Genomic DNA, 25,645 nt, shown 5'->3' on the forward strand with positions numbered 1-25,645 from the left:
AATTAATTTCACTCAGCAATAATATAAATATTCCTGAAATTGCTACTCATTGATCAAAACTGCAACAGCACAGCAAACTAAACTTACTGAAGAATTGCAAACTTTTCCATTAGAAATGGAAGCTGGTGAAAGGGTTAAGAGTGGTCAGACTTTGACAGCAGGCAAATACAGCAACTTTCTATATTTTAGAACAGGTACAGAAAGAGATCAAATGTTATTTCATTTTACTGCAAGCATTTAATCCTGAAGAGGTTCCAAGCATGAGAAGCTCACAAAACACCACAGGGGTTTTATAAATGAATGACTCCTTACTTAAAACAAATTCCAACCACATCATTACTTTAAAATAAAACTCAGGAGCACCCAGAAGAGATGCCAACCTTCCAGAAATACCATCAGCACATTGTTCCAACAGGATATTGCCCTGTTTTCACAAGATACTTCCTACCAAGTTTTTTAGAGAAGCAGCAGCACCATTATTTTAGAATTGCAGAGACGGAAATTCTGCAGCTCAAAGAGAAATGCTACAAATGATAATGAAAACCCAATAAAGCCCCAGTGCTTACCCAAGTATTTGCTTTCTGCTGGTTGCTCTAATTCCCGGAAAGCGCTGTACTTGTCCCCTCCATCTAGAGAAGAGCAGAAAAGAAATACATTTACACAGAGAAATTAGGAATTCATACAGCAAAATTAGGAATTCATACAGCAAACGTTACATTAATTGCTCTGATTTTTAAAGATGAATATCTTATCAATGCCAAAAAGAAGATACATGAAATTGTACAATAAATTGCTCATAGTGGTTGTGTATTTGTCCTTTTACCTCCAAAAGCAGCTGCACTCTCAGAAGGCTTCTCAGCTGCCATTCCTTTAAACACAGCATATTTGTCAGCTGGTGAAAGTGGCTTAGTACCTGGGAGTGGCATTAGTAAAGAAGGAACACTAAAAACAAAAGAGATAAAAGCAAAGTTCCTTAATCGATCCGTAAGAAATCTGCATTTCCAGGTTTTATATAAAGGAGCCTCTTATTATGCCTACACAATTTGGTTCCTAAACCTAAGCTTATGCCTTAATGAGTGTTTAATCCAGCCCCTGATGTAAGTGACCTCAGCTGGGTAAATTCCCACTTTATCTCACCTAATCATATTTCTTTGGTTCAAAGCCAACTTGCAGCATTCTTGATTTTAATTTCTATCAAAACCCATCAACAAAACACTCCAGAACTTTATACCAAGGAATTTGTAGCCCAGGAGAGAACAAGCACACAGACACACCCCAGGAATCACTCCTGCTTAATTTATCCCTATGAAAATTCCCCCTGATAGAACCAGATACAGTAAAGAGTTAAAACTGCATGAGATTTTAACAGCTCCATACTTTCAGCTTATCTTATTCTGATTATATCTCATTACATATTGTAAAATTAGGATAATAAAGTGGGATCACTGTTCAAAGGAAGGAAAATAATAACTCAGAATTTCTGTCAGTGCCAATCAGCGCGTTTAGGCAGGTATCTAGTCAGCAAAATAAGGATTACTGCACAGTTACACAAGCGAGTCTTTTTGCATAAACACACTCTATTTTATCCAGTAAAACTGCCACAACAACCTAACACCTTGTTAGCAAACGCTGGAAGATTTAGGAGAGAGCTTTGCCTGCCCTCCACACAAGCCCCGTTATCAGACCTTGGCAGCTCCACACAACACCATCCTTTACATATGAATGATGCATTCTACCTCCAGTTTGTGTCACTCACACTGAAAACCTGAATGAATTTCTATTGCATTCTTCAGCCTGGAGCAAGAATCTTTCCAGAGCCATTTAAATCTCCTTATCAGCAGCCTACAAGCAACACACAAACGAAGCACTTGCACACATGTGCTGATGCTGGTCTGTGGTGCTTGCAGGCAGACAGTGCAACGGCAAAAAAAAATAGAGCTTATGGTAATATAATTAAATTTCCCATCCCTGCAAAGCAGGCTATTAGATATGCAATCTTGGCAAATGGAATGGTTAATCAGCTGTACTCCACAGATGGCTTTTTTTTAAATAAAGCTCCATAAGCAATTAGATTATAGCTCATTGTAACATTTTGTTCAAAACTGAACGCTTTCACAACTGAATAAAGAGAACTGCTGCAGTGAAAAAGGAACACCAATTTCTGAAATATTTCTTTATGATCCTCTACTTCCCATTGTGCAATTAACAGACAGTTTTCTGTCAAAACTTTCAGTAACAGATCAGCTTCAGCTGCAAAATGACATCTAACACAAGATACACTTTAATCAGCATCTTCAGACCCATGTGGCATTGACTGACATCCCTGGGAGTGTCCAAGGCCAGGCTGGACAGGGTTTGGAGCAATCTGGTCTAATGGAAGGTGTCTCTGGCCCATGGTGGGGGGTGGAACTGATTATCTTTAATGTCCTTCCCAAACCAAAACAGTCTGGGGTTATATTTGAAATTATATAAAATATAAAATTATATTTCTTACACAGAAGCCATTTGCCATAGCATAAGAGAACAACTGGGTTAAGCATTCCCCTTTGATGTCACTGCTGTGGAAGCACCTGGTAATCAGGGCTCACATGGAATTCAGAGCTCTGTTTGCCACTAAGAACAGCCAGTTCCTACCCAGAAAATGTGTCTGTCTACAATCAGACACCTGGGAGGTGCATAAAGAGGAAAGAAGGCTGAAATTTTGTAGTCTTTGTAGACCTTGAAAAGTCGATTGTCAACTATCAAAGGGAGGAAACATGTTTATTTATTTTGTTATACAAAACCTGCCTGATCAGGAATTATATCCTGCCTCCCAAAGAAAAAGCCAGGATTGCTGGAGTCTGAATGATGCTTCAATTGAGATTTATAGGCAGGTATCAAAAGTTCAGGCACTGGCCAGAGAAATGACAGAAACACCAAGGACCTGGTACCTGCTCCGGTGCTGTGAGCTGGCTGCTTTGGCTGCCTCCCCCTGGAAATCAGTGAAGGAGTCATCCAGGGAGCCAGACTTGGAGGCATCCTGAAACTCCTGGAAGTCATCATCTTCTGGTTTTACTACCTGAGTTACAAACAACACATGAATTGCTATGCTGCTGGCTCTTCAAACTGTCATACAGCAAGAAAGCAGCTTGAAGCAGTGTGATTAAGAGGGAAAAAAAAAAGAAGGAAAAGAACCTTTCAACACCAGCATCATCAGCATTTCCACTTTGTCTGCACCTCACCCTACTCAAACACACACAGGATTACAGGGAGCAAGAATGAATAACAGTTCATTATTTCACAATAAATGTCTTATTGATCGTAGCTATGTCATCTTTTAATACAGGACAAATATTAATACTTTAAATCAATGAATAATTTAAAATTAATAGCACCACAAAAAATATTTTATGAAGGATGAAGCATGTCTGCAAACAGCAAATTTATCCCCCACATTATTTACCTTTGTAAACTGAAGGTTTTCAGTGTTCTCAGCTGCTCCTGAAACTCCTATTCTACCAGTTATTAGAGTCTGCTGTGCAGTTTAACCTAAAATTCCATTTTATGTGCGTTACAAAATCCTAACTACAACTAAAATCCTCTTTGAAATACAGAACACTTTTGTACCTCTTCTAATGCCACCAGAAAGAACTGCAAAAATAAAAGAACGCCCTTAGTGGCACTTCACATTTTCAGACGTCACATGCTGGATTTCAGCTCTGGGGGGTTTTTTTGCCATTCACTTAAAACCTGTTCTCACCATGTAAGTTTGGAAGTGCCAGGCTAATCCAGTGAAGGGGTTTGCAGGCAGGGAGGAGCTCACCTGGCCGGGCGGGTAGGAGGGCAGGAAGGCTCCGGAGGGCTGTGCGGGAGCTGCTCCCGCCGGAGCCGGGGCCGGAGCCGGGGCCGGAGCCGGGGCCGGAGCCGGGGCCGGGGCCGGGGCCGGGGCAGGGCCGGGGATGCTCATGCCCATGACGGAGGGCCCCATGCCCAGCGCCACGGAGGCCGGCGCAGCCGCGGGCAGCAGCGGGGGCTGGCTCACCCCGGCGGGCAGCGGCACCGGGAAGCCGGACAGGGTGGGGACGGGCGCGGCTGGGAACTGGTTCAGCACGTCAGGGCTCACGGCAGGGATCCCTCTCTGCAGAGACAACAAGCACAGGTATTCAGGTGCGGGGCTGAACAAAGGGTGCAGTGTGCTCTCAGCTCCAGTCTGCAGCTCCTTGGGCTGAAGCCAACGACGAGCAGGGCACTGGTAAACTTCCCACATCTAAACGTGCCATCAAGGTCCATGTAAGTGAATTATATTCAACACAGAATTGCTGAGGTAGGAAAAGGCCTCCAAGGGCACTGAGTTAATCCTTTGAGCCGCCCTGTCACCCAGCCCAGAGCACTGTCCTTCCTTGGACACCTCCAGGGATGGGGACTCCACCACCTCCCTGGGCAGCCCCTTTCAGTGCTTAGTAACAATTACCATTACCCTTTCCATGAATAAATTCTTCCTCATGTTCCAGCTGAAACTCCCCTGGCACAGCTAGAGGCCATGTATTCTTGTCCTGTCATATATCTAAGAACTATATCTAAGAACTTCAACTGACACTAAAGGAAAGAGTAACTGAAATATAAGTGATGAAATTGATAAGATTATAACCCCACTGAAGTGACAAGGGCAGTTTCCCTGCTGCACTTGAACAGAAGCAGTGTTTGACAGGAGCTGTGCAGTGCCTGGCACTCAGTCTGGAGTTTGTCAGGAGCTGTGCAGTGCCAGGCACTGAGCCTGGGGTCTCACAGGAGCTGTGCAGTGCCTGGCACTGAGCCTGGGGTCTCACAGGAGCTGTGCAGTGCCTGGCACTGAGCCTGGGGTCTCACAGGAGCTGTGCAGTGCCTGGCACTCAGCCTGGGGTCTCACAGGAGCTGTGCAGTGCCTGGCACTCAGCCTGGGGTCTCACAGGAGCTGTGCAGTGCCTGGCACTCAGGATGGGGTTCCACAGGAGCTGTGCAGTGCCTGGCACTCAGGATGGGGTTCCACAGGAGCTGTGCAGTGCCTGGCACTCAGCCTGGGGTCTCACAGGAGCTGTGCAGTGCCTGGCACTCAGGATGGGGTTCCACAGGAGCTGTGCAGTGCCTGGCACTCAGCCTGGGGTCTCACAGGAGCTGTGCAGTGCCTGGCACTCAGGATGGGGTTCCACAGGAGCTGTGCAGTGCCTGGCACTGAGCCTGGGGTTTCACAGGAGCTGTGCAGTGCCTGGCACTCAGGATGGGGTCTCACAGGAGCTGTGCAGTGCCAGGCACTGAGCCTGGGGTTTGGCAGGAGCTGTGCAGTGCCAGGCCCTCAGCCTGGGGTCTCACAGGAGCTGTGCAGTGCCTGGCACTCAGGATGGGGTCTCACAGGAGCTGTGCAGTGCCAGGCACTGAGCCTGGGGTTTGGCAGGAGCTGTGCAGTGCCAGGCCCTCAGCTCAGGGGCTGCCAGGTGAGAGCATACCTGGGTCACTGCAATCATGGCCAGCACACAGTAGAGCTCCTCCTTGGTGAGCTTCCCGGGCGTGGTGCGGTTGGCCAAGGCCCAGATCTGCCCCAGGGTCTCCCTGGGCAGTCCTGAGGACATCAGGATGGGGTAGAGCTTGGCTGTGTCAATCCCAGCAGGAGTCAGAGTGGTTTCTAAGATTTTCTTATACAGCTCTGTTGAGAGGGAGGCAGTGTTAGACAGTGACAACTGCTCTTTTCAAACATTATTGCTTTTTTATGTTGTCTCAAACTCATGACAGCAAATCAGTGTAAGGTAAGGCAAGAGCATTCTGGCACTGTATTCTATCACCATGTTTCATCTAAATGTGTTATTGGATGGTCTTTCCAGACAAGTTTAACTCAAGCAGAGAAATATTTTATATCAAATACACTTAGTGCTGCATTTCAAACCACATTTCTTTAACGAAATTGCAGGATAACCCACTATTAAAAAGATAGTTCTAAGAGCCCTATGTACTTAAACCTCAGTGGAATCAATATTTACTACAGCAATTCATTTCCTATTCACTGTGTTATTTACACATAGAAGACAAACAGCCTTCAGAAATGAGCCTGCCATTTACAAGACATGCCAAAAACCAGAATACCCATGAAAGCAGCATTATCAGCAATGCATCCTCTGCTGGGATAAGCTACTGCCATAAATGTTTAATCTAGAATTTGTGAACATGCTCAAATAAAACCCCTGTTTCTTCAAATGCAGATAAGACACCATAAATATGTAACATATCAAAGATCCAGGAATCTTTTGATGAGGGGATAAAGCTTTGATCAGTAAGTGGCCATGCAAGCACAGGTACACCCACACCTTGCACTGCCCACCTGGCCAAATGCCCCCCTGGTTGCTTTACCTGGGACCAAGCTGTCGTTGTAAATCCAGGGAGGCATAATTTGCTGGATGGGGTCCTGGGGAGGGAACACTCCAACTCCTAAAGTATTCCATTCAGTAAGAAAAACAGTTGTGTTAGGACACAGTGATCTTAAAAGGCTACACCACAGCTGGTCAGCATCAGTCAGCATTTCAGGCAAAGATTTCAGATAGGAATCACTGTGCTCAGAGGAAAAACAGAGATACTGCAGGAATATGAAACAATAACTAGAATGGTGTGGCAGTAATAGATTATAGTTATATATGTAATGAAATAAGGAGCTCCTCACGTGCCTCCCTCTTAAAGTGCAGATGTACAGAACCTAAAGTCTCACTGTCTTCAAGTTTCACAGCAGTTCTGTCAGAACAAATTCAGCTTCCATCAGCTCCCTGCTATTAGGGCTATTTGTGGAATAAATAAATCCATACCTACCATAAACCCCATAATGTTCCCCCAGAACATCCTCCCCTGGGAAATGCACAAACAGCCCAGGGACTGAACCTCAGCAAGGTTCATATCCCACATCCACAAACCTGTATCCACTGCTCCCAGTCTGCAGCTCCAGGGACACCATAGCCACCTTCACTCCTACAGGCTTTTGTACCATGATCTGCCACATTTCACTCCCTGAAAATTGGTTATTTCCTTCTCCACTACGGGGACTCTTCCCCTCAGTCTCCCTCAGCAGATTTTATGCTCATCTTGGATGGAGCTAGCTCTGACCAAAATCAGCACCATTTCAGATTTCATTGTCTTTCCCAGTACCCTTGCATCTCCTCATCTTCCACATGGATTCCCTCTTGACTGCAGTCTGATTTCTAATTATCCCACAACCCCAAGCACGTTCTAGTATAAACAATTCCTTCCATTTCACCAACCAAGTAAAATAAATTTGCCACTTCCTCAGATCTCATTATTCTTTGGTTTTAACCCCCCTTCCATACTGAGTCAACAGTTTCAACAAAATCCAAACTGGAACAAAGCCTTGTTTTAAGTTTTCCTCTAGACCATCTTTTGAATATTCCGGCAGTTTTAGACATAATGTGTATGAGCAGCAAATACTTGGGAAACAAGTAGTAACTAGCTAAGAGTTTTAACCTGGCAAGATTTTGTCCCCCCAAGGTTAAAAGATTAAAACCCACCATGACATTGACCATCTTTAGTGGGAAGTTTCCCTAAATAGTTTTTTTTAAATATCTTCAGACAGCACAGCTTCTTTTTCCCCAAGACAGGATAGAATATTTTAAAACAGCGAACCTGATTAAACAAACATGTTAAAGGTGATTACAACAATAAACTCACATGGAGAAAGTTCAGAGCAAAATCATGGCAGTTACACTTTGAGCAAGGAGCAGGAGGCACTGACATATTATTCAAGCAGGCATTCAGAGCAAAATTACACAGGGCTGGCCTTGGAATTAGTGAACAGAGCGTTAGCACCAAGCAGCATCTCATTAGATTGAAATTCTGTCAAACGTTTGGATTGCTCACCACACTCTTCAACTGCTCTGTTTTGTTCTGAAGCCTTGTGCACCTCTGCAGCAGCAGTGGGACCACTTTCATGTCCACCTACAACATCCCAGTCACTGCTGGTGAGACTGGGATGGGCTTGGCTTGCAGCCGAGGCTTTGTGCCCAACTTCGGACGTTTTAAGTTTGGTTTGCTCTTGTTCAGATTCATCTGAGCCATTAGCTAAGGCTTTCTCCTCCAAGGAAGAGCCTGAATAAACAGCAGGAGGAATTATTTATACTTTGTTATGAACTGCCCAGGCTGCACTTCCACACTTTTGGTACCACTGATGGTTTAGAGATGATCAGCCCCAGCTCAGACCAACAGCACCACCCTCTCTGGACACTTTCAGAGCCTGGTTCTGCCCTTTACTTACCACAAACACAACAAACTCAACAAGCAAAAAAACGAGAGGAGGAAGACACAAAGCTATTTCCTGTATTAGGATTATTGTTGTGTAATCATCCAGGCATCAGGAGCAGAAGTGCCCAGTATCTACTTACATCTCCAAAATTCGTGTTCATCTCACCAACATCCCTTCAGCCTCCAAGGGAGGAAGCACACAAGTGCTCCACAGCAGCACAATCATTATTTCATATACTCAACTGTGTCTCAACTGTGTCTTTTTCTCAACTGTGTCTTTTTCTACCCTACAGATTTAGGATGATGCTAAAACACAAAATTTAATTCACCTAAGATCCGGCATGTGTGTATTTAGCAGTATTTGGATCCACACAACTTGTTTTTACAGGCAGTTCTAAGGGAAGCAAGAACAGGACTTAAATCATCTTTTCCTATGGATCAGCAGGTTTCTGCTTAATTGCCTAAATTAGTTTTTCCAGCCAGACTGAAAAAAAAGCCCAACAGATTAAGTAAAGACTTTGTGTAGCTCAGAGGGTGACATGTAAAAGAAGATACTTTAGAGTTACCTGTTTTATGGGTATTGGATGGAGATGCAGAGGTAGGAAAATAAGGAACCTGCCCAGCTGTACCATGCAGGGTGGATAGCACTGGAGCCTGGGCTGGAGGGACAGGTTGGAGCACAGCCCTCTCTGAAAGCAGCTGCCCAGCATCAGTGGCAGGATGGAAAGGCTGAGAGGTGGATTGAGGCACCAGTTTGGGGGTTTCAACAGGCCCTTGCATAAAGTCACTAAATTCTTCATCATCAAGAAAAGCAGAATGGGAAACAGTTACAGCACAATGGGATGGTGTGGGATGATCTGCAAATGGAATGAACACACAAGGCAAAGTGATGAGGAACAGGGGTCACGGGTGGGAGTGTGGAAAAGTGGCAAACACTGGGAACACACAGCAAATGGGTGAGGAGGAGCAGCATGGAGCCTGTGCGCTGACACGTGAAGGGTGTCACTGGCACAAGGTAAAACTGAGCAGCCCCTTCCAACCACGCATCTTCTCTCCCAGGATTTTAGGATGTGAACACTGGAACTTGGTTCTTAACACTGGCTGTGAAAGTATTCTGTCTGTTTTAAGCAGACAGGGTTAAAACAAATCCAGAGGTAATATTTCAAACTGGACACAATGGGGTCTGTCAGGGGGACAGTCTCCCTCAAAGGAAAGTTTTATCCACAGAAACTCAGCAATGTATCATGAAGCACAAAAGGAATGTCTGCTCATGTAGACAATTTTCTGCTTGATCCTTTCCAGTGTTACCCATTTTAACAGAACTGGTAAAGGACAGGCAAATCTACAGAGAGAGGGAAGTTGTCAGAGACCATCTGTAAGTACAAACTTACCAGGGAGTGAATCCACAGCAGAGACACAAACTTTATATAGGAAAAAGCTGGCCTAGATAAGCTTTGTTTCAGGCTAGACACTAAAAAAAACTACACTACAGACCATAAGAAGTCTTAAGTGGCAATTGTTGCCAGTGTAATTACTGAGAACAGAGGCTTGGTTTGACCATGCCCAACAACACATCAGCCAGCTGTGACACTCCACTCAAGTCTTTACATATGGTTTTGATCATTCTTAGCACTTAAATACCACTTCTCATCTTCAAAAGCACTCTGCAAAACATTAATTAATGCTTTGACTAGAAAAGAACAAACGCTTTATCAATTTCCTTGATGTTTCACATTTAGCACGGCACAGGAGGCTTTCTGTTAAAGATTTCAAGTCTTTTAATAAAGGCTCATATCTATCAATATTTCACCCTCATACCCTGACCTAGCAAACAGTTGCCAGAATGACATTTGATTTTACAAAACTGTTAATCCACTCATTTTGTACCACCAAATAAAAATACTTGTTGGAATTAGTTCCCCCTGCTGAGGATTTCAAATGTTGGAGTTTTATTTTCAGTTGGAAAATGAGGAAAATTACAAACCTGGCTTTTTTTGATGTGTTGCTGGTGTTGGGTGCATTTTAGCATCTCTAGAAAAGCCATCTAAGTTCCCTTTAATGGCTTCCAAAGCATCATCTCTGCTTTTTTCACCTGTCTGAAAGAGCACAGAAAAAGTTTTGAAGAATTGACAGAACAGCTCAGTTTTCCTCCAATACCCAGACTTAGCAATGCCTGCTGCTGGCAAAGTGTGTAAAGGACTGACTCTTCCAGAGGCTTTTCAGGCCATAATCTGGCATCTCATGCAATTCCCACTGATCTACTTTTGAAAGAGACCCTCCCATTAAAAGCTATTAAAAAAAATCTAAAGAAGGAAACACCCCACTCATGATCAGGCCATACCTTGGGTTTCACACTGCTCAGAAGTCTCAGCTTTTGTTTCTGCTCTTCAAACTGCCGCCGTTTTCTTTCTTCCTCTAAGAACTTCTGCTGGTGCTCAAACCTCTTCCTGAAGGAGAATTATTTTTTAAAAAATTTAAAAAATATTAAATATATATATAAACAATTTTTATGAGACTTTTCACACCAGGTTTGTGCTTGATTTCTCCATTTCTACTGTCTCAGATTCAGGTGGTTTGGTGCACACACTCCTGCTTCTCCTCAGACCTGGACAAGCACCACAAACTTCAGAGGCAATGGAATATCCAGCAATATCCCACAGCCCCAGCGCTGCTCCAGAGAAAGCACACCTCCCCCTGACAGAGCCAGTGCAGGGTCACTTACTGCTGCTCCTCTGCAAACTGCTTCTGCATGTCGGGGCCGTACTGGGGACCAGCGGGGCGCATTCCCAGGAAGGAGGCCTGTCCCATGTAGGGCATTCCAGCTGCTGGCATCGGCCCCAGGGCCATGCCACCCTGCAAGCAAGCACAGCACACAGCTCCAGGGCGTTGCTTTCAGCTCCAGTGTATTTTTTTCCCCTGTAGAAAAAGCCAAACCGCTGGCAGTGGCAGCAAAGTGGAGTCTGTGGAATGCGGAGCTGGGGAGTGCCCTCAGTAGGTGGCACTCTTCCTCTCCACAAGCACTCAAACTCACAGCTTTTGGGAAAACTGGCAAAAATCAGCTCTGCAAATCCAACATGCCCCAAGAGCAGGAAGGTTACAGCCATCCTACACTGTTCAGTATGGGCTTTCTTGGGATTTCTGGGTCCTATTCTAAGGGATTTCATAATATTTTTATATTCCCTCCTACCAAGCACAGATGCTGGAAAACGTGGTCTAGGCATCTCCCAGACAATATATGATAACAGCCAAGAGGAACCTTGTCTGAATAAACTGCATCAGAAGCATTTGCTGAGAAATATATTCTGGGACATTTAGAGCAGCAAAGCTGCCTAATATAGAAGGAGCCAGAAAATAATTTACTTTTCTTACTATTCATTTTGCATTTGGTCTCAGAACACGTAGGAAGAGAACAAAAACTGTTTATTATTTTTAGACCAGCTCTCATAAAAACATCTTCCTACTATAAATTTTGCCAGAATAACATAATAAATTGCAGCTGGGGGAGGGAAAGGAGTGCAAGGACATGGCAAAACAATAAATTCCATTTGTGACACAGCACTTTGGTTAGAAAGTCATGCAAAAACAATAAATTTCAGCAAAGTGCAAATTTGTACATAAGCACATATGGTGCTAAATAGAAAAGAATAGATTAAAAGAGAGAGAACATAGTATTATCTGCTCACATTTAATTCTTATTCCTCAATTAGCAACAGCAGCACTAAAGACAAAGTTACTTTAAGGAAAAAGAAAAATAATAGTGATAGGACAGAGGGAATGGCCTTAACCTGGAGGAGGGCAGGCTTAGACTGGATATTAGAGAGAAATTCTTCCCTGTGAGGGTGGTGGGGCCCTGGCACAGGGTGCCCAGAGAGGTTGTGGGCTCCCCATCCCTGGAAGTGCCCAAGGCCAGGTTGAATGGAGCTTGGAGCAGCCTGGGATGGTGGAAGGGGTCCCTGCCATGGCAGGGGTGGAACTGGATGAGCTTTAAGGTCCCATTTCCCCAAACCAGTCTGGGGCCCTGCACTTTCAGCCCACATTTCTCTGCCACACACCTGCATGGCCATGGGTCCAGGAGGCATCTGAGAGCCATAATTCATTCCCATCATCCCTGGCATGTTGGTCTGCATGACAGGAACCATTGGAAACCCTTGCTGTTGCATAGGAATCATCCCTGCAACGAAACATTAAACAAGCCAAGTGCCCAGTTAATGTGAGAACCTTTTTTTTTTTCCCTTCCCTAACCCTGCCTCCCCCATTTAACTGATCTTTTTTGTTTACTAAACAAGCAAAGGAAAGTAAAAAACTCTGAGTTGTGGTGGATGGTTTAAAAATAAAAATAGTAAAATTTGCTACACTGCAGGCAACCACAGAATCTCCTCAGTTTAAACACTGGTGAGTCTACAGGGAAAAATATTACAGGGCTTTTCAGTAACTAAGCTGATGAATTATCCCACCAGCCTAAAGATTCTCTGTGGGTTTCTTCCCATATGATTTTTGGAAGGGTCATTTCCAATTAAAAAGATTTAATTAACCAGGGTGACTGGTGCTGGTAATTCCCATTTCTCTTGAAAACAGCAGCTTCTGAAAATAAATCTTGGGAAATAAAGTCAACCTTTCACAAAGCAACTTCACACTCTGACCTGGCTGGATAATTTGCTGTAGGTTAATTAGCACACTTTAGGTTAATTAGCCCACTACATGTGTTAGAATGGCAACAATCCTTGTCAGTAAAAGCTAAACGTGCACAAAATTGGACAAACCAGGCTGGAATGTGTTAATTCACTGAATAAAGCAAGTGGGTTATGTTTCAGTACCTTCCTGCCTCACATTTTGCTGTCTTGGGAGACAAACACTAACATGCACTTGTTACCAGCACACCATGAGATAATTATGCAAAAACACTCCAGGAGGCCATGACACAGGCAGGAATAATCCATGAATCAGTCCCTGGGATTTTAATAAAAACCTCTCCATTTCCCCATAAATTCTCTGCATATTTTCCCCTAATTAAACAAACAGCACTGCATCAGGAATGAGAACAAAGGCAATTTAAGGCTGAGGCTCTCCCATTGTATTAATACTTTCCACACGGGTTGTGACTCTTGTCCCAGGGTCTTGATGTGCTTTGTAAATATTTACCAGGTCTTGCAACACCCACACAGCATGGGTGTACACAGCTGGGAGATGAAGCAGAGAGAGGTGAAATACCACTCTCAAAATAAAACACCAGAATCCAAAAGGCCAATTCAGGTTAAAAAGGGAGATGTAGTTTTCCTGGACCTTTAATCCACATTCTGGGGATGCTGCTTCAACAACACACGGGAGATTTTCCCACCAGAGGAGTGAGAGAGCTGAATTCAAGGGCAAAAAACAGCTATGGAGTTCAATTAATAATCCCACCTCTGAACATCACTGCAGACCTGGTTTAGGTCTAATTTGTCTAAACAAAATCAAGAACTTTGTGCTCAAAATGTGAAGCTGATACGTACCTTGAGGGGGGCCCAACCCGCCTGCGACGGGAAACATGAAGCTGCAGGAGGAAAACAAGAGTACGTGAAATTCTGTCACTTTAGTGCAAATGGAAAATCCACCTTGACTTCCACATCAGCACCATCACCAGGAGCCTCCCACCTTCTGGTCAGCACTTGCAGCTGCTCCTGCAGGTCCCACAGAACCCAACCCATCCAAGGGAAAAGGTTCTCCCTCAGCGGGATCCCAAAGCAGCCCGGCAGTGCAGAGCCAGGAAACGCAGAGCTGATCCTCCCAGCAGCCCTGACACGGCTTTGACTCATCCACATCACCCACTAGAGCCTTTCAGCACCCACACAGCTTGGGAACGGGTCAGTGTGTTGTGTGGGCTAAGCATGGAATGAATAAACATCTCCTCTTGGAAGTATCTGACTCAGCAGGACCCCCAGAGAACACTTCTCAGCTGCTTAGGAACAGCTTTTCTGAAGAAAAAGAAACTGTCCACAAAACCCCATCACTTTTTGCCCCCTTTAGAAACATCACAAAAGAATGGAGTTCCTATTTTCTCAGTTATCTAATTACAAAAAAAATAGAACCTTGGAGAAAACATTCATTCACGTACCAAGGGTCAAGTGCACCCAGAGGAAGAACCATTAAAATTTCAACTAAAATCCTAATGGAAATTGCTAGCCCTCGCTCTCAAACAGCTGCCAAACAGTAAAAAAGGACCTAGTTTAAAATTCTCGTTTGCAAGCAACTTGCAGAAACCCACGTCAGCAGCAATTTCCCAAACAAGAACCTCACTCAGTGTCCCAGGCAGTTATTACATCAAAGTGCTGTGGAAGAGAAACACACTTAGAGATATTCAATGTTCAATTTCAAGCGTGGATGTAAAAGAAACTGACGAAGAGTACAAGAGAAAATGCCATCAGAAATGGCTGCAGGAAGTCCTGAAAGCCAACCTGGTTTATAAATATAAAAGAGCTGTGTAATATGAGCACTAAGATAAAATAGGGAATTTAAATTATGCATTTATCCAGGAGCAAATTGCACCTCTCCACTGTACAGGCAGAGGGTCACACGGTCACCAAGACAACCCATTTGCTCTTCACTTCATCCTCTACTCAGGATCTTCATCATCCTGAAGCTCCTTCTTCAGCCCTGAGCACTGTGTGCTGGTTTCTCCTTCCACAACTACCACACACCTGTGCTTCCCAATGGTCCAGTCTTGCCATCCTCCACCCCACCATCTGGGCTTCTCCCCCTGAAGAACTCTGCAGCCCCACACAGCTCAGCCCCAAACACGTGCAGGGCTTGGTTCTCACCACAGCCAAGGGCTGTTTAACTCAACTCAGGCATTTTAATCCACTCCTTGGCATACAGTATCAACACGAAAACAAAGAGAATGATGAAACATTAAATGCAATTTCTGAAGATCTCCTCATCATGTAGAAGTGTTCTAAGAGTCACGCTTCCCTTCTTGTTGGGGAACCTGATCAACAAGAATTCCCCAAACCAACAAATGCAACGTAAACAGAACCAGCGTCGGGAGGTACCACTGCTTGCTGGGAGCAAGTAAAGGCCAAACTATTAAATATTTATCCCTTTCTACAGAGCTCCTGGTTTATTTATAAGTCTCTGCTGAAAAAAAAAAATAAAAAGAAACGATCAACCAAAACCCCCTCAGCTGATTAGAGGGCACTGGAAGAGGAGCTGGTCCAAAGCAAGTTCTGCCAGCACAACCCCGTACATGCTGCTCAGATCCACCAGGATTCACTCCAGGACTCAGTGTGCAACTGCCAGCACCAGCCACGCTGGCACGGCCACAAACCACTCCACCAATGGGAACTGAAGTGCTTTTTTGGAGATGCAGGATTGCCCAGAGCAATCAGGGAAAGCAGCTGGCTCTCGTGGCTGAGGGAGCCAGCGCAGGGACGGTCCCCGTGCGACGGCGCCCTGGGCATGCTGCACAAATACAATGAAGGGAAGGGAACAAAGTGATCGCCCTGCCACAGACCTCTTAAAGCAGTGCCAGAAATCTGTACATTCCTACTGCATCAGTATTTTAAATATGGAGCCTAAAAAAACCACCAAGAAGCCCCAAACCAACCAAGCAACAGCTTCAGCCAAAACGCAGGAGCGTGGGGAGCAGCAACTCCTTTTCTGAATGGAGACTTCAGTGTAACAGCTCCAAACCACACAGAACGCTTTCCCATCCACAAGTGGATTTTTAAACCCCTTGATTCCCAAACAGTACAACTCCATCGATGCAACAGACTGTCAGAGTATTTTTGAATGGGAGAAACGCACAAAAATTGAAGCAAAATCAGGCAAAGAACCCACACAGAGCAGAACTTTTCCTCTACCTCCAGACTTTGTCCTCAAAGAAACCAAAATACTATCAATGGGCAACTGTGTAAATCCTTTTATTTTTCAGAACCTTTATTTCTGAAACTGACAACAATGACAACACTCCCAATAACACTGACAAAACCATGGGATTCGGATTTCCAAGACAACTCAATGAGCTTAATTGTCAAATGCAAAATTTCCTCAGCCTCCCTGGAAGTAGGACAAGAGATAAATAGCAGACAAGAACCTACATTGAAAAAAACACATTACTAGAGCCTTCAAAGGTGGTGAAATCCAGTTTTCCAACCTCTCCAGAAACACAGCAACATCTCTTTTAACACTGGCTTTTTTTTTTTTTTTTTTTTCTCCTGACAGGATTCCTCAGTCCTCCCTGTGGCCAAGGTGCCCTTTGTGAGAAGGAGGGGAAAAGGGAAGTCCCCAGGGAGGCTGGGTCCCAGGAGGACACAGACAGACAGACCTGCCCAGCGATGACAGAACATTTACTGTGAACTGGGTGGGGCTGGAAGAACCCCCAAATCCTTCCCACCCCAATATCTGAGATTGCAGCTGCAGAGCCTGACGGCAAGTGGGGCACAACTGCCCAAGCCTGGACACACCGGGGAAAATCAGCTGGGCCCCCAAAATGTGAATGAATCCCAGCAAAGCGCAGAGCTACCGTGGCTGCATTCCCAACAACACACCTGGGACCTCCCCTCCCCACCCAGACCCCACATCCTGCCTGGGCCCCTGATGTTCCATCCAGGATCACAGGTACTACACCTGAGACACGCCCGTCCTACCCAAGACCCCACAAAGCTCACTTGACAACCCACGAACCCCACCTGGGACCCCCACCCACGATCCCACGAGCCTCACCTGAGACCCCTTGTGCCACACCTGCGACCCCCACATCCCACCCAGGATGTGCCACAGCTGAGACCCTACAGACCCTACCTGGGACCCCCAGAGGCCAGCCAGAAACCCCGCACAGCCCACCTGGGCCCTGACACCCCACCTGCACTCCGAGCCGCCACCCCAGCCCTCCCATCGCCCCCATCTCCGCCCCTCCCCGCGTCCCCTTCATTCCCCATCATCGCCCTCCCACCCTTTGTCCGCTCCCTCTCCGCAGCCCCTCGCCCGCCGCTCCCGGTCACCACCGACCTGGCGGCCCCGGCCGCTCCGCCGCCCGCCCCGCCGGCGCCCCCCGCGCCGGGCCCGGGCCGCAGCGCCATCTTCGCGCTCGGCCCCGCCGTCTGTCAGCGGAGCGGCGGCGGCGGCTTCCGGGGCCGGCCCGGGCAGGCACCGCCCCCGGCCCCGCCGCTCCCCGGTTGTACGGCTCCTCGGTTCCTCCGGTCCACAGCCCCAGAGAATCACAGCCCCTCGCTTCCTCCGTTTCACGGCCCCACAGAGCCAGGGCCCCTCGCTTCCTCCGTTCCACAGCCCCAGAGAATCACAGCCCCTCGGTTCCGCCGTTCCACAGAACCAGAGCACCTCGGTTTTTCCGTTCCACAGCCCCAAAGAGCCACGGCCTCTGGGTTCTTCCGTTCCACAGAGCCACGGCCTCTCGGTTCTTCCGTTCCACATCCCCACAGCTCCTCCGTGTCTCAGCCCCACAGAACCGTAACCCTACATCCCCTCGGTTCCACAAGCCCCACATCCCCTCGGTTCCACAAGCCCATATCCCCTCGATTCCACAGCCCCACATCCCTCTCGGTTTCACAGCCCCACAACCCCTCGATTCTTTGGTTCCACACTCCCACATCCTCTCGGTTCCTCAGCCCCACATGTCCCCGGGAACGGCCTGGATGGGGATGAATGGCCCCGGCTTCCCCTGGGGAACGCCGGTTTCCAGCATCCAAAGCACCGCTTTTCCGTAAAAAGGAAAATAAAGCGTCGCCTTTGTGCCCGACCTCCCGCAGGGGTCACCTGGGGACATGCGACAAGAGCCTGAAAGTGACAAGACAAGGGACAATGGATTTACAGCGCCAGAGGGAGGGGTAGATGGATATTGGGAATAAATTCCTCCCTGGGAGGGTGCTGAGGCCCTGCCACAGGGTGCTGTGCCTGCCCCATCCAAACTAGATTAAACCAAGACAATCCTGTCCAGAAATTCTTCCTGCAAGGATTGCAGTTGCAAAGAAGCCATTCCTGCCTGACTGGAATTCTGATGACAAAAGCAGGGTGGGCTGAGAACACGCTGGGCAGATGAAGAGAGGGAAAATGCACAAAGTTGGGCCTTTTTTGCCTGGAGACTTGTTCCACAGAGGCTGCACAAACACACAGGTCTCTGAATTAGCATTTTATGACCTTGTTTATTCTAGTTTCAGGCTCAGTTATAAAAGCGTACAAAATTAATGGTACGTATTAGTTTATTTCAAAATAATTTTATAGAAGAAAAACAGTAGGAAGAGCAAGGCTTTACTTTCACATACAAGTGGGTTTGTTTTGGCTTTTTTCAAGTGTCCAGGGAAGTCTCTGACAGCTGCATTTATCAAATCTGAGGGTAAACATTGGTGGTTTTTGTCTCTGAATCTCCTGGAAGTGTCTAAAAAACATATTAGGGGTGATCTGAACACAGACAATATTTTCAAGGAGCAGTACAAAACTGTGTGAAAGTAACACAAGCTGCTGCTGGTTTTGAACTACTCTCAGAAATACACAGCATTCACTGCACGAGCACATGCTCCAGCTTCTATAAGAAGCATCCAGGAATTCTCTTCCGGCATTGCAGTAGAGACTTTCTAGCATGTAGATCTCCACCCGCACCCCAAAGGAAACATGAGAAACGTTCTTCTCCCTTCACCATCGCTGCCATCTTCAGTCTTCTGTTCCAGCACAGACAGAGGTGTCAGCCCCAGCTCACCAGCCTGAATTCAGCTTTCTACAACAGTCTGTAATTTACTGCCGTTTTTGTCTTCTTTACCTTTCTTCTTTCCCTTAGTATTTTCCTTTGTAGTTTTCCTACAAGAAACACACTGGAGATCAAGACACCTGAGCATAACCAGTGGTTTAAATTCAGGCTGCTGTCACCTGACACATGGCACCACACAAGGAATGTGTTGTCATTAATCCAAGCTCCAGGAGACAGATTCTAACACTAAAACTTCATCACTAAAATCATTATGACTAGGTGGTTCATCCAAACAAGTAATCCATTTCTTTGCTTAAATTTTCTGGGCTGTTTCTTGATAAAAAGCAACTCTTACCTCCTCTTCAGCAAAAGCTACTTACATTTTTCTTTTGTCTTTTTTCAAGAAGCACTTTGGGGTGGTACAAATGGATTCTCTTGTCAAAGGTTTCTTAATGAATTTCTTCTTTTGTTTGCTGAGAATATTTAGTGAAGAACGATGAAATTACTAGGGTTTCTAGTTCTAGAAATTTCCACAAGTCATTAAAAAGCATGGATTAAAAGACTGGTTAACTGCTCAAATGAACATACCTCTGCAGTTTGGGCAAATGCTTTATGTATTCTGGCACAGGACAGCCAGCTCGCTGGATAACGTTGGCAATACTGGAAAGAACAGGAGGGAAGAGATCAACTCCAGTGCTTGGACAAGTGATAAATATTTTTTTTTGTGCAAAACAGCAAAGCAAACTGGCTGGTTTGTTGTTGATCTTTTGTTTTGTGGTGATTTCTTTTTAAAGCAAGAAGTAAAGACATTATTAATCCAGAGAGATTACCTCCGTAATAAAGGTTTATCGTCTTCTGTAAAGAAAGTGACTGCCTTTCCTCTGTGTCCTGCTCTCCCAGTACGACCTGCCAAGCACACATTTTGCAGAGTAGAGATTTTACTTCAGACAGCTCCCCTTATTCCTCCTCACAGCCCCAGCCTCCTGATGCATGTTCACAGACCAGGCAGCCAACCCCCAAACACTGCTGCCAGTGAATGAAAGCACAGCTACATCTGACACATCTAAATAAGGTTCACAGGGTGCTGACAAAAACAAGAGCATCTACATTAAAGACCTCAGAAATGGGGAAAAGGAGGTGATTTGTGAGCCATGCCTCACCTATCCTGTGGATGTATTCAACTGCACTGGTTGGTAAATCATAATTGATGACCATGTTCACACCTTTGAAGTCCATCCCTCGAGCCAGTAATGCAGAGCAGATGAGCACCCAGATCTTCCCTGCTCTGAAACTCTGCACTACTTTGTCTCTCTAGGAAAAAAACAGAAAAGATATTTGGAAGCAGTCCCAATAGCAATTGAGAAAGGAGGTGAACTTGTTTCCTTAAAGTTGTCACGATGTTAAAGAATAAAACTAAACCTCTGAACAAAAACCTGCAGGAATTTGCTGCCACGGTTACCTGGAATTGCATTGCAACATTCTTGCTTTTACCTTTATTTCTAAATTATTTCTTGAAAAGAAATAAAATCCTCCTACCTGTTGCTGAGTCTTGTCTGCATGGATGACATCCACATTGATCCCTTCATAAATAAGCTCATGGAAAAGCTCTTTAGCCCTCTCAATAGACTGTACAAAAACAAGGACTGGAGGAGAAAAACCCTGCAAAAGAGTAAGTTTATCTCAGGTTCCAAAGTCCCTTTCCTTGCAGAAACTGAGAGAGAGCAGATTTGGGCAATGGTTTAACATGTGTCACAGAGAAGTGTTTGACCTGGGCAATTGGGAGTCTCTGACAGACCATAGCTCAGTTGAACAGGAAGAGGAACATGCTCAGTCTCTCCAAAATACCTTTTTAACAAGCTCTCTCATTGCTGTTAGTTTTCCTGTCTCAGATCCAACAAACAGCAGCTCTTGTTCTACTGTCTCTGCTGCAGAGTTTCTGAAACCAGAAATCCAACAGAAACACTTCAGTATTCTTATATACATTAACAAAAACTTATACATTAATAAATATATGTAGCATATATAACCCCCATAAAAATATAACTTGGTGGATGAGAAATACTGCACAACAAAAGCAGTGCATGCTCCTAAGATTGATGTTTATTTGATGATGAAGTAATTGGCAAAGGAAAAGAACACTTAATTCAACACAAGAGAAATATCCACATGCCTACACAATTTTCTCTGGAGACAAACAACCTGCAGTGCTGACTAAGAGCAGCCACAAAACCAAGCAGGCTGATGATGCAGAGAAAACAATTTCCCATGAATTTTTTTTAAAAAAAGAAGCAGGCAACACCTACCTTGCCCCAACAGACACCAGCACAAGGTTGTCCAGGTTGAGCTTACACCACTCCTCCACGTCGTGGGCAAAGGTAGCGCTGAACAGGGCCCTCCTGGCCAGGTGGGAGGTGCATGCCAGGAAGATTGTGCCCAGCTGGTCCCTGAATCCTGACTTGCCATCCTCAAACAGCTTGTCTGACTCATCCACCACCAGCCACTCCACGCTAGGAACAAGAGGTTTGGTTTTCAGGAGAGCCACTCCTGAGTGGCAAAGCACATTGCAAACAGACTCTCCTACCTGCTCAAGTCTATTGCTGGAGGATCTTCTTTCAGCAGATAAATGAGTCTGTTGGGAGTAGTAACCAGTATATCTATTAAAATGAAAGAAGCAAAATGTCAAAAAAAGACACAAAATAAACCAAACTAACAGAACACCAGATCCAACCCAATCTGCCAGAGGTCCAGTTTAGCAGTGTCCATGTCCTCTCACTTCCCATTTCTTCCCTGCCACTTTTTAACCACCTCTTTAAAACCACACAGCCCAAAACAAAGGTCAGTGACACTTTTAAATTTTTTAGAAGCAGTTCAGTCATTAGAACAGTTACCAAATTTCTTGGAAGACTTGGGGCCAAACTTCTTGGCTGCCTCAGCCGCCTTGTGGATCATGTGGATTCTGAAGCCTGTGCCCTCTGCCAGCTTCACCAGCTCCCGGTGGGTCTGAAAAGGCAGCAGAGACTGGGTTCCCAAACTGAGCTAATGAGCCTTTCTAACCAAAAATCTGCTGGCCACAGTGGAGTCATGGAATGCTTTGGGTTGGAGGGACATTAAAGCCCATCCAGTTCCCCCTGCCATGGCAGGGACACCTCCCACTGTCCCAGGGTGCTCCAAGCCCTGTCCAGCCTGGCCTGGGACACTGCCAGGGATCCAGGGCCAGCCACAGCTGCTCTGAGCAACCTAATCCTGAAGGTAGAGCTTCAAACCTCACCCTGATTTCAGAGTTAAGAGAAATCCCTCTGGTTTCCTTAGCATAATAAAATACATCTCTTTAATATACATTATTCACATCACTACCACATGTGGCTCCCTCTTTCACATGAATAAAAACTGCCCAAAGGTGTCATTTTTATTTCATTTATCAACACAGCTTTATTATAAAGTTATCCCTTGAAATTCCAAGTTTGGGACAGATAAATCTCTTGTAGCAATCTCAAGTAGGAAAGGAGGTTTTAAGAGCACCTGAGCCCTGGGCAGTTTAAAATATGATCAAAGAATCTTGAGCCTCTAATCTAATCATTGAGATTAGACCCAGATAATAGATATGTACCTACTCCAGAGAAGTCAAAAGACTTGAAAGAAACATTTAAATTAGCTTTTTCTGATATGTGAGGGCAATAAAGGAAAAAAAATATTTACTGAGCTGCTGTTTTGCTGATGCAGAGTGACAACACTGCAGCCCATCAGGGTGAGATTCCCTGAGCACACACCTGGCTGGCAAGTTCTCGGGTGGGTGATATGATCAGAGCCCTGAATCCTTTGTTCCTGGGTTGTTTCAGATGTGTTAAGAGAGGGATACAAAATGCCAGTGTTTTCCCAGACCCTGTAGGAGCTGAAGCCAGAAGCTCCCGACCCTGTAAGAAAAAAAACCAAACTTATATTTCAGCAAGGGAAAAAAAGAAAAAAGAGTAAACATTCCATTCCCACAAATATCAATGCTGCACACTGACCCAAAATACCTCAGGCAAAGCACAGATGAGGAAAACTGAAAAAGCCAAGCTTTCAGTTTGGATGAAGCTCATCCAGCTTTGAAAGTGCCACAAAGCAGCCCCAGCCCCAGGTTCTGTGGGAGCCCTGAAAGCCCAGAGGACTCACGTGCAGCATGACAGGAATTGCCTGCATCTGGATGGCTGTTGGGACGTGGAAGCCTGCAGCCTGGATGTTCTCCAGGATTTTAGGGTGCACTTTGTACTCCTCCTGAAGCTGCTCAAAGGTAGCAATGGGGTCAGGGAGATCTGTTCCCTGGATGCTGATCCTGTGCTGGTGCCTGAAGCGATTGACCTGCGAGGCAAAAGACAAACTCCTTTTTAATTTACACCATCAAACTCACCACCTATGGACTCCTCTCCTGGCTCCTTCCCCTACAATCCTTCACCCTCCTCCAATGAGGAATCACCATAAATAAACCTCAGTTTTGGATCAAACACCCACAGAACACCAGGCACCTCTTGTTGCACCAGAATTCCCTGGTCCCACCTTTTCTCTCCTCAAGCGTTCAAGCTTCTCTGCAGTAGGCTTTTTGTCTTTTGCATCTTCAATTTTTGCTTCCAGAGAGGACATCCACTTTATTCCATTGTTTTCTGACAGCTCTGGCATTGATACTGCTCCTGGAAGTTGCAAACAAATTGAAATTTCCTTTAGTAAAATACAGGCAGGCATTATTTGGAGACAAAGTAATCTCAGAACCTTTTTTCTCTCATTCTCAGTAAAACTAATGCAGACTCCAGAAGGATGGCAACCACATCCCCAGCCCTCAGCACTGAATCTTGGCTCAGTTATGAGATCAGCTCTGAGCCAGGCCAGCCAAGGAACCCAGAACTGGATGGGCTTTAAGGTCCCTTCCAACCCAACCCATTCTGGGATTCCCTGATGGTTCTGCCACGGATACATGTGTGCGTGTACAGATACCTCGTGTCTTTTTCTTTTTTCTTTTCCCTTCACCACTTTCTGCCGTTCTTTTCCTCTTTCCATCGTTTTTCCCTGCTCCATCTTTCTGCTGCTTCACCTCCTCCTCAGCCCCTGCGAGCCCCCTGCCGTCCTCAGCAGCTCCCTGAGGGGTTCCCTCCTTATTCCCGAAGAAGTCGAGGCTCTCCAGCGAGACGCTGCCGCGGTTCCCTTTAACCACCTGCGGGAGAACAGGAGAAGGGTGAGACGCCATGGCCGGGCCCCGCTCCTCAGCGCCGCGCCCGGGGGGGACGGGGCTCCGGAGCCTGAACCGCGCACGGGCCGGCGCCCAAGCCCTCCCCTCGGTGTCCCCGCACCCCGAAGCGCCGCGCGTCGAGCCCGAAGCGCCGCACGTCAAAGCGAGCGCCGGCTCCCAGGCGGCGGAACAGCTCGTGGGTCTCCATGCTGCCCGATCCCAGCAGCCCCCGCGCCGCGCCGGAAGCGGGAGCACGTCCGGCCGCTACCATGGCAACGGGCCGCGGGCGGCATGGCGGCCAGTTACCATGGCAACGGCGCGGGCAGGCTTCGCTAGGCCGCGGCGACATGGGATCGGCTATCGCGACAGCACGGGGGTGACGAGGGAGAATTCCTTCACCCGGTGCCTCCGTGTGGCCCCGTCCGGCTCGGCCTGGAGCCTGGCAGGGAGCAGAGGAGGGTGCGGGTGCTGCCCGTGCACAAGCACTTTGCTAATCCTTGATTTATGCCCGTACAATCCCGCCTCGCAAGGTGCCCGAGGAAAGAAATGCTTGAGGCCGTGGCAGGAGCAACCTGGCAACTGGCTGAGCTCCTCGGGGCATTCAAGAAAGTTTGCCCAGATTAAGATCAGAATTTATTTAATTAATGGATTTATTCATTATGATAAGCTGTGAGATCCAATAATGCAGGTAAGTCTAGTACTCTCTATCAGATCAAAGAATACAGATTTTTTTCCTGGTTGTTCATGAAGGAAAACAAACAGAAATTTAATTAGCAACAACAGAAATTATTTAATGTAATAAAAGTCTCGAGGGTTAAAGGTTGATGTTGCTGAAATCCAAGAGCTGTAAGACATATAGGCCATGGCTGTTCCTCCTGTAATGTTCACTACTTTAATAACAAACTTTGAGATGAAAAATTGGGTAGACCTGATCCTCCCCTCCGCCCTTCTCTGCCTGATTTATAGCACGTTTTCTTTGCCAGACCTTTAACTTCCCAGCACACGGGTGGAAGCAGACCCAGGGGCCTGGGTGCAGAGCAGCACAGCGGTGGCATTTCCCTTTCTTGTGTCCCCAGCAGTGCATTTACAGTGAATAAAGAGCCAGCTCTGCATCCTGGGTGCAGTTCCCAGGCCGAGGCTCCTGATCTCTGCTGGTTGCTGCGAGAGGATGGGGAAGAATGTGGAGGCATTTGTGTAACAAAGAACCATAAATCATCTCCAGTATCCATCACTCACCAAGGGATGCTGCTGGCAGATGCAAGAGTGAGGAAATGGAATATTCTCTCCGTGGGTCGGCTGGGAAATCCCTCTGTGTCAGGGTGAGGAGCTTTCCAGGGCAGAGCGCCCTGTGCCAGGAGCGAGGGACCATAGAACATCCTGAGCTGGGACCTACAGGGACCATCCAGACACCCCAACAGTCCCACCCTGTGCATCCCTGGGAGCATTGTCCCAAAGCTCCTGGAGCTCTGGCAGCCATTCCCTGGGGAGCCTCTTCCTGTTCTGTTTAGGAAGAAGTGTTTTACAGAAAGGGT

General features: G+C 46.3%; 2 protein-coding genes across 5 annotated transcripts in view; both read right to left on the reverse strand.

Annotated features, from left to right (window-relative positions):
- Positions 1 to 17,297, reverse strand: part of SYNRG (synergin gamma) — a 36,787-nt gene extending 19,490 nt beyond the window's left edge. For 2 of the 4 annotated variants that reach the window (XM_066563701.1, XM_066563700.1), the window contains exons 1-12: positions 17,227 to 17,297; positions 13,734 to 13,774; positions 12,297 to 12,415; positions 10,967 to 11,097; positions 10,586 to 10,691; positions 10,229 to 10,340; positions 6,355 to 6,432; positions 5,460 to 5,656; positions 3,803 to 4,117; positions 2,931 to 3,058; positions 824 to 942; positions 567 to 629 (exon numbers count right to left, since the gene is read on the reverse strand). In XM_066563701.1, the coding sequence (XP_066419798.1) occupies positions 567 to 629; positions 824 to 942; positions 2,931 to 3,058; positions 3,803 to 4,117; positions 5,460 to 5,656; positions 6,355 to 6,432; positions 10,229 to 10,340; positions 10,586 to 10,691; positions 10,967 to 11,097; positions 12,297 to 12,415; positions 13,734 to 13,774; positions 17,227 to 17,297 (1,480 nt within the window). Of the gene's footprint in view, positions 1 to 566; positions 630 to 823; positions 943 to 2,930; positions 3,059 to 3,802; positions 4,118 to 5,459; positions 5,657 to 6,354; positions 6,433 to 7,863; positions 8,092 to 8,810; positions 9,102 to 10,228; positions 10,341 to 10,585; positions 10,692 to 10,966; positions 11,098 to 12,296; positions 12,416 to 13,733; positions 13,775 to 17,226 lie in introns of all 4 variants that reach the window. The other 2 variants (XM_066563703.1, XM_066563704.1) reach the window with 2 other exon arrangements.
- Positions 17,298 to 18,357: 1,060 nt separating this feature from the next.
- DDX52 (DExD-box helicase 52) lies at positions 18,358 to 24,330 on the reverse strand. The gene is made up of 15 exons (XM_066563408.1): positions 24,235 to 24,330; positions 23,882 to 24,098; positions 23,450 to 23,580; positions 23,069 to 23,254; positions 22,684 to 22,827; positions 21,805 to 21,916; positions 21,498 to 21,570; positions 21,220 to 21,423; positions 20,762 to 20,852; positions 20,453 to 20,575; positions 20,077 to 20,227; positions 19,747 to 19,822; positions 19,505 to 19,576; positions 19,297 to 19,389; positions 18,358 to 19,026 (listed from the first exon to the last, which is right to left on the reverse strand). Exons 1-15 carry the CDS (start codon positions 24,319 to 24,321, stop codon positions 18,939 to 18,941), a joined length of 1,848 nt encoding a protein of 615 aa, XP_066419505.1. The 5' UTR covers positions 24,322 to 24,330; the 3' UTR covers positions 18,358 to 18,938.
- Between the last annotated feature and the right edge of the window lie 1,315 nt (positions 24,331 to 25,645).

Source organism: Molothrus aeneus, chromosome 20 (assembly GCF_037042795.1).
Source record: "Molothrus aeneus isolate 106 chromosome 20, BPBGC_Maene_1.0, whole genome shotgun sequence".
NCBI classification, from domain to species: Eukaryota; Metazoa; Chordata; class Aves; order Passeriformes; family Icteridae; genus Molothrus; species Molothrus aeneus.